This window comes from Plectropomus leopardus, chromosome 10, assembly GCF_008729295.1.
Source record: "Plectropomus leopardus isolate mb chromosome 10, YSFRI_Pleo_2.0, whole genome shotgun sequence".
Taxonomy (NCBI): domain Eukaryota; kingdom Metazoa; phylum Chordata; class Actinopteri; order Perciformes; family Serranidae; genus Plectropomus; species Plectropomus leopardus.
Genome location: NC_056472.1, coordinates 13,197,992 through 13,206,415, shown reverse-complemented (window position 1 = coordinate 13,206,415; position 8,424 = coordinate 13,197,992). Strand labels below are relative to the sequence as shown.

Genomic DNA, 8,424 nt, shown 5'->3' with positions numbered 1-8,424 from the left:
TTCACTCGGTGCATTCTCATACCAGACTGGTTTTCCACTGTTTTCGTGACCGCCAAAATGTGATTTACGCTCCTGAAATACCAAACATCTGAGTGTGTTTTATGAAAGATGTGCACCCTTTCTCCTCTCCATATGGCCTGATTGCACTTACACTGAGAGACTAATGGTAGCATCAGACCTAATGACACCGACGGTCATGTCACATGCCTTGATTAGATTACACAGACACTAATCAGTAAGACTATTAATTATTCATCGGCACAGTTCATTAAACCAGTGGTGTGCGGACAGCACACAGATGCAACAGCTGGAGTTGAGTATGTTGTGACCTTGATTCCCTTACACAAGGTTTTGAGGAAGTTAGTTTGACTGAAGATAAAATTTCCAAAAACTGACAATAAGTAGTTTTGACACCGAATTTAAATGTTGATCACAGTATAGAATGAGACAGTGTTAATGCAGAAAGTTGAGGTAGCAGAACAAAGTTCTCAGCTTGAGTTTTTATTTCAACAACGTGTATGCGAGACATGCTCTCATAGATCATGAGCATACAGTACACAGAACAAAGGGGCTTTGCCATGAGAAGTTACAATGTTGATGTAGCAGTGTGACAAAACCACTGGACCTGACAGGCTTCCTAAAAGCTGGAATACAGCAGAGAACAGTCTGTACAGTTACTAGTAAGGTTAAAATAATGTGTCCAGCACTCCAGCACCACATTGTGAACATGAAAGCAGGAGTTACATTCTAACATCTCATATTTACTTTTTGTATGCTGGTTTGACGTGAATTGCAGAAGGTTTAATAATACAATGACAACAGCTACAGTTGGTAACTTGGAAAATAACTACATACTTGCTGAAACTGTCACTATTATTCTGAAAGAAGTACATGAGAAAGATAGTCTGCCCATCCCTTTTATGGCATTTGCTAGAATCTACCACAACCCACTAATTTCAATGAATCAGAGCCAAGTAGTCTCTTACAGAGTTGTCAATAATGTCATGCCATATCCTCATGTTACAGCTAAACAGTGCACTGAAATAAGTTTCTGAAAACTACTGAGACAGAAATAGGCAACTCAGTAACAGAATATTGGTTTATATTTAATCAGCGCTGCCTATTTTAACCACAGTTCACAAGCAGTTACTTATATGATTGACAGCTGTGTTAAAGACTCCTTTGGCTCTGATTGGTTGTTTTGCGTTCATGTGTGGTAATGCCATTAGAAGCACTACAAAGCAAGACTTGTCAAAACACTTTTGAAGAAACTGGACAGATCTTAAAGTCATCGCTTGTTTTCAAGGCTCACACATTACAGAGGAAAGGAGGATCGCTGCTTACAAAGTTGAGTCCAATGTTTCATTAAGCTATCATGACTTTCAACATCAAGTTCACACAAAACACATTTCCTTTTCAAACAAACTTCCGAACATTCAGAAATTCAGATTAAACTAAATTAAATCAGTCTTTGTCTGCTGAAACTTTATGATCTTTGAAAGTGGTTATGCTTGGTTGACCTTAACAAGACTGTTGTAGAATTCAGTTGAGTATTTTTTTTCCTGAGCTGCTTATCAGCAAGGCAGCCAATACTGAAGCAGTATTCCAAAAAATATTCCAGGCAGCTAAAACAGTACTGTGAAATCAGTCAGTTTGCAGATCAGCCTAAACATAGAGGTATGTTTTCTAGTCTGTGTATATAAGTCTGTGTATATTTCACATTTGTAATGGAGCAGCAGCCAGTGGTTCACTTAAAAGTCTTCCACAACTTTTGCAGCCATAGGGTCTGAACGTGTGTGAAACTTCATGCTAATCACATTACAGTCAGGAGTTTGTGATTTATCTACTGTAGCCAGGCTGTGGAAGAACAGGCTGATCCACATCAAAAAAATTGTTCTCTGTATTTGCAACTTTCAAAAAGTCACCATTATTCATGCACAAAGACAACTTGCTTGCAGAAAATGGAGGTCATTAACAAGCTTTTGGGTTCACAGTTGGATTTTAAAAATTTACAAATAAAGCCAGCCTATTACAGTAGCCTTTAATCCAATGATTCATCAGTCAATGTTCTTAACATGCAAAGTAATGAATATCAGTTATTATATAATGGATAAGTAATTTTGACTCCAATTTTGAAACCTTCTGATGTTAATTCCTGTTAAGAGTTTAAGTGTACTTCAACCAAAACTTTGATACATACATATTCTACACATGGAAAAGAATATCCTGGAAACAAAATACTAAATGTGGTGCTTTATGCCATGAAACTATTAAATGTAAACATTTTGATGAATTAACAGTTGTCAACAGCTTTAAGATAACAGCATGATATGTGAAAATAGAAACTGCAACAATTTGCATGCCTTACACACACAGTACACTTACATATATTGTTTCATCTGATTTTGTAAAACTGACTTTTACTTTCAAATGGGATGTCTTTCCTATAACTACTTTCTTGTTTTTGTCCAGCTGCTCTGTTCTGGAGAAGGCTGTTTGGTACATTGCCTCATTACTTTATTTAGGGGCCAAACACATCTATTCTTTTGAAGCTTGAACTTTAGGAGTAAGCCCAGAAATGGGGATTATATTGATCGATAAACTTGAGGAGATTACCGCCGTCTGGAGTGGCTCCTGTCTCTACTGTAGCTGTGTCTCCTGTATCCTCGACTGTAATGGCTGTTACTCCTCCTGTCTCTACTTTTATTGCTGGTCCTGGAGCTGCCTCTACTGTATCTATGGTGGCTATGCCTGCGGCTCCTCCCTCTGCTGTAACTCCTCCCACTGCTGCTCCGGCTCCTGTCCCGGCTGGAGCTTGTGCTCCTACTGCAATGGCTGTGGCTGTGCCTCCTGCTGTCACGGTGACTAAGGCTCCTCCTGTGACGACTGGAGCTCCTTCTACGGTAGCTGGAACTCCTTCTCCTCCTGCTGTAGCTATGTGAGCGCCTTCTCCTCCCCCTGCTGTGGGAGCTCCTCTCTCTATGGGAGCGGCCCCTTGTTTGCTCCCTGCTGTGCCGGCTCCTTACCATCTCCTCCCTCCTTCCATCCCGGTCTTTCTTCCTGTCCTCCCCTCCTCTCCGCTCCTCTGCCGCTCTGTTTTTGCCCAAACTTTGGGAATGCAAACTGGATTTGGACACCTGCCTCTCCTTGCTCTCGCTTGCCTTCACTCCGTACACCCGGCCCAGGACCCCCAACATCACGTCATTGCCACCAGGAGCAGAGGCCTCCTCACTCATCACAGGGCCAACCTGGTCCTGCGTGCCTGGAGGTCTTGAGGTTTTATTACTGCTCTTCTTCATCAGATTGCAAAGCAGTCTCTCCCTTAGTTCCTTCTCACGGCGCTGGAGCTCCAGTGCTCGCTCCTTCTCCACTTCCACCCGCCGGAGCTCCTCCTCCTGCTTGCGTCGGCAAGCCTCCAGCTGCTGAAGACGAGCTAGTTCCTCTTTCTTTCGAGCCTGCTCCTGCCTTTCTTGTTCCTCCCGTTCGGCCCTCTCTTTCTCCTGCTGCTGTTGTTTCAGCGCCTGGAGAGGAAGAGGAAGAAAATGTAGGTAAGACAAACAATTACAAATTAAAAAAATAAAAACAAATAAAAAACGTCTGGATGAGACGCAGCTCTAACCTACTCCCGGCCAATAGAAAACACTACACTGTCATACAAGTGGCTTCCATGACTTTTCAAGGACCCATGATATGTATATTTTGCCCCACTTGTCAAACATCCATACAAAATCAAATCTGTAGATATCAACCTCAGTATTTGTATAATAAGTATCATATGTGTGTATATACATTCAGAGGTGTACTGTGTATCTTCATGTACATGCCATACCTTGGCCCTGGCCAGTAGCTCAGCGATGAGCCGTATTGACTCCAGGTTGCGCTGAGCCAGCAGCAGTCTCCTCTCCTCCATGGCAATCTTCATCTGCAGCTTCTTCTGCTCCTCTTCCTGCTGTCTCCTCACCCTCTTCAGGTTCCTCCTCTCTTCCCTCTCCCGCAGCTTCTGCTCTCGCTTTCGTAACCTCTCCTCCTTCCTCCTCTCCTTCTCCTCCTCTTCCTGCTCCTTCTGTTTCCTGAAAAAATGTTAATTGTCCTCTGTGAACATATGTTATAAGTAGTAGCTTTTTGGTATAAAGTAGAACAGTAGAACAGTAGAACAGTAGAGCCAGTAGAACATGCCTCAGTTCCCTGCCCTAATGCACAGTTAAATGAATTTTCTGGATACCTTTTTTCTCATGAACTAGCTTTTTATTTCTTTATTGCTTTCCATCATACCTCTCCTCCTCCTTACGCCGCTCCTCTTCTTCCTTCTCCCGTCGTTTCTGTTCCTCTCTCTGTCTCTCCAGCTCCTGTAACTTCATCCTCTCCATACTCCTCCTCTTCAGAGCCAGCTCACTCAGGTGCTTGCTGGTATCAAAGGTTACCTGAGGATAACACATACATACAGATACAAGGCTTTCAAAAAGAGACTTTGTATTATACATGGTATTAAGTACAACAACAATCTAAATCTTTAAATCTTTCTTGTAAGAATCTTTTTCTCAAAAACTAGTCTATTGTTTGAGCATTTATGTTTTAGTGCAGTTTTCCTGAATCTGAAGTATCTTTTAGTGTTGTCACGATATTGAAATTTCTAATGTTGATACAACACCTTGAAAAATATTGAGGTTCGATGCCAGTTTTAATACCACATGAAAATTTGAAATTGATGGCATACAATTTGAGTTTTTTAAGTAAAAATAATAAGGCTATAACATGACAATGATGACTGTTCTTGGTTAGTAGCAGAAAACAACAAAATGAATGTAATAAATGTTAAGAATAAGAGAGAGCAAGAAAATGAAGCTGGTACCAGTGTATCCATACTGTAGAAGTATTGAAATTGTTTAAAATATTTAGAATATATATATACACACACACACACACACATATATATACTTATATAAATTTATATTTTTGACAACAGTAGTATCTTTTGATCTAATGAGCACAGAAAATAAGAAAATAAAAGCGGAGAACAGGGTCTCTTTAGAAAAATGCACTGCTAAACACTTCTAGTGGATCATTAAGAGACAACTGAGAGGGATTACTTTTGTATGTGTCTATATACTGTTTTTTAGGAAAACCATGCATAGTTTGTCTTTAAGTGCAGAACCACTTTACTATACCTTCCTTTGTTTGTAATTTCTTTTCTACAGACCCTCCTTTGCCCTCCTAATTTAGATTTCGCAGTGAGGCTTTATTCTGTGAATTAAGAGACCAGGCTCTCCTTACTCTCGTTACCTTGGAAATAATGATGACGCAGCTTTAATTCTCATTCCACTAAAAGGTCTTAAAGCTGCAGTGTGTCTCTGAACAGCACAACCTAATTGCTAAAATCTGCAATCTGTGCAATATCACTACAGCAGCTACAATTCACTTGTGGCCTCACACACAAAACTTTGGTGTGCAGATCTTTGATATGCCCTTTGTGGTCAATCAGACCAAAAATAGCAATGTGTTAAAAGAACTTCACAATTGTCATTTAAAAAGTAGAAACACATTGTTCATGTTAAAACGTTAATCCTGAATTACCATGTATGTTTGTGGGTTTGACTGGCCAACACGTGACCTTGTATTTTTCACTTTTTGCCTTATTGGGAAAAGAAGTCTCTATACCATTTTAAAAATTTTTTGCGCTGATAAATTTTTATTTCTTGATCTGTGTATAATTAGGAATTGAAATGACTTATGCAAGTGACTTATGCAAGCTTAATTATAAACACCAGGTCATGAAGATTATAAGCTTGGAAAGCTTTTAGGAAACGGATATCAGCTAACCCCAAAGTGCCTGATTTCTAGGACGAAATATTTCAATGGTTTAGATATGTACTTGGGAAAATAAATAACTACCCCTTACTGTGTTCCAGTAGAGTCATACCACTAACTAGGCTAGTGCTTAACAGCCATGACAGCCTGAAGTACCTTGATGTTGCAGGCCACTGCCTTTCCATCGTCTCCTTTCAGCATCAGTTTCATGCTGCGCAGAGTATCCATTGCCTTGGTGAAGCCGCAGTACTCCTGGTACTGGACATAAGCCTCAAAGTTCAGATGACCCCCAAAACTGAATGTGTTGAAGTTCTTGTCCATCATCTCCTCCCTGTATGGGTCCAGCATGGGGATGTCAACATTTCGTACCTACAGCAGAAAAGGTAGCATATTGACAAAATTAAATACAACATTATTTTGGGTTAATTTTCATAATATCAGTGATGTGACAAAAGGCTATACATGACTTTTGGTGATTTTTTGCAATCACAGCTATCTCTTTGAGTTACATTGTATTAGTGAAATTCAGTTTATAATCTTCAGCTTATCATAATTGTCAGTGCAGCCAGAATCAACCAGTTTGAGGGGAGACGACAGTGCTACACAGCAGCTCCCTTCCACCCCTCTTAGTAAGTAACTAACAGTAAGGATCAATGCTTCAAATAAAACATAGTAATAATTTAGATAGTACAGGTATGATGTGATATCAACAGGCCCCAAAATTAGGAATAGGTCCTGCATAGTATTTTATGTTTGCAGTGAAGGCCACATAACAATAGTTTTATCTTACAACCTAGTGGAACATTATTTCAACCTTATTTCATACTAACAAACATTATAATATGAATTCTGTGTTAAGGTTAATTTCCTTTTAAATATAAAAACAGACACACTGTCCCACCTTGCCAAATGTCTGGAAGACCGCAATGAGGACCTCTTCAGAGGGCCGGTCTGGGTATGGGCTGTCCTTCTGGCTGAACCAGCGGCAAGGAAGTCCCTCCAGGTGAATGGTGTCCGGCCTCTCTCCTGGAAGAGTCTCATTCATGTCCTTAGCATCACGGAAGAAGGAGTCCCAGTCATGACGCGTAGGGAAGTCCACTTTGTTCTCTACCGCACGGACCTGAGGGAAAAGGGGAAGAGAGGGGTTGATATACAATCAACTGCCAGTTTATTAGGTACTGTTTTTGTGGAATCTGTTTTACCACAAACTTGTGGTCCACTCTCAGGCCATTCTTACCTTCAGGACATCAGTAAATCCACTAAGTTTGATGCTCTTCCCATCCAGACGGCCCAGCAGGCTCTTTACCACTGTCTTGTTTTCCACCTCGCCTTCAAAGCGGATGAAGTCCATGGTGCTCTTTGAGATTCTCAGGGCTGAAAACTGCTCTGGAGCCACCATGGCCTTCACCCTCTCCATTACCTCCCAGTTGGAGATGCTTTTGCCTGGCAGCTTGAGCTGGGGCAGAGCCACACTGATGGTCATTTTGGCAATGGGCTTGAGGTACAGGTTGTACTCAGAGGAGAGGCACACTGCCTCTGTAGTGTCATGGACAATGGTGGTCATTGTGGCGGACGTGCGGAAGCTGCAGAAAGGTTGGAGAAACCGGGAGGAGTGTTAGCACAGGTTAGCTGTTCTGGAAAAAATCCCGAGAAGTGAACTATTGTAGAGCTTTCACTGCCCCCCTTTTGAAGTGGCGTTTGGCTCACTGATTATCTGCATTTGTATGGACGTCGACATCTTTAAAAGGTAAGACAGCCATCGCAAGGTTTGCTTATGACTATTGTTTATAGTTTGTCTCAACAATTGTAAAGCCTCAAACAGCTAGCTAGCTCGACCTAACTAGCGTTGACGTTGCTGCGTTACAAAGGCTAGTTATCAACAACGCTATTTAGGAAAGCTAACGCTAGCAAATTTCAAGATAAGGTTAAGATTTGATAAGATTGTTGTTTGTTTATGTTAACCAAATGTGACTAAAAGCTACCAAACGTTAGTTTTACGCTAACGTGTAAAGCTGTTAGCTATTGTAACGTTATCTGAGACAAACTCAAGGGCTGTTTCATTAAACAAATGACCGAAGTTAGCTTGTAAGTCTTCAACAAAACGTAAGCTAATGTTATGTGATAACTTTAATGGTTAATGAAAACAGCTAACATTGGTGTTGTTTCTGGTTGACGTTAGTTATAAGCCAGTTAGCTTGAAGTGTTTTGTAACAATATCGTTCAAACGTCTAAAAAACGTTACCTTTTAAACAACGTCCGATCGCTTTTATAAACTATCGTCGTTATCAACGTATATTTCACAGCCACCTACCTAACATCAGTAAGCCTCCTGGCAAAAAAACCCCACTAACTTATTTTATTGTTTTACGGAGAGCCAAACACTGGAACAAAAATATCACAGAAAGAAAACCCTAACTACACGCCACTTCCGTATTCAGTAAACTTTGACCCCAAGAAGAGACAACGTGTAGCACCAACATGGTGGCGTCACATTTGAACAGCGACACGATGTGGAATAGGTGTGTAGGAAAGACAGGAAAATAGGGACGTGTCCTCCGTGTGTGTGTGTAGGTGTGTGTAGGTGTGTGTGTATCTGTATGTGTATTTCCACCTAAAATT

General features: G+C 40.8%; 1 protein-coding gene across 1 annotated transcript; it reads right to left on the bottom strand.

Annotated features, from left to right (window-relative positions):
• Nucleotides 1-493: 493 nt before the first annotated feature.
• On the bottom strand, nucleotides 494-7,384 carry akap17a (A kinase (PRKA) anchor protein 17A). Its single transcript, XM_042495357.1, has 6 exons — nucleotides 7,043-7,384; nucleotides 6,707-6,925; nucleotides 5,962-6,174; nucleotides 4,273-4,421; nucleotides 3,830-4,070; nucleotides 494-3,521 (listed from the first exon to the last, which is right to left on the bottom strand). The coding sequence occupies exons 1-6, from the start codon at nucleotides 7,367-7,369 to the stop codon at nucleotides 2,613-2,615; spliced, it is 2,058 nt and encodes a 685-aa protein (XP_042351291.1). The 5' UTR covers nucleotides 7,370-7,384; the 3' UTR covers nucleotides 494-2,612.
• Between the last annotated feature and the right edge of the window lie 1,040 nt (nucleotides 7,385-8,424).

Coding starts and splice junctions, on each gene's coding strand:
- akap17a (XM_042495357.1), bottom strand. CDS start 7,369: ATGACCACCATTGTCCATGACACTACAGAGGCAGTGTGCCTCTCCTCT. Junction 6,175..6,706: donor TCTTCCAGACATTTGGCAAG/GTGGGACAGTGT, acceptor TTTCTGCTGTAG/GTACGAAATGTTGACATCCC. Junction 4,422..5,961: donor CAGTGGCCTGCAACATCAAG/GTACTTCAGGCT, acceptor TGTTATCCTCAG/GTAACCTTTGATACCAGCAA.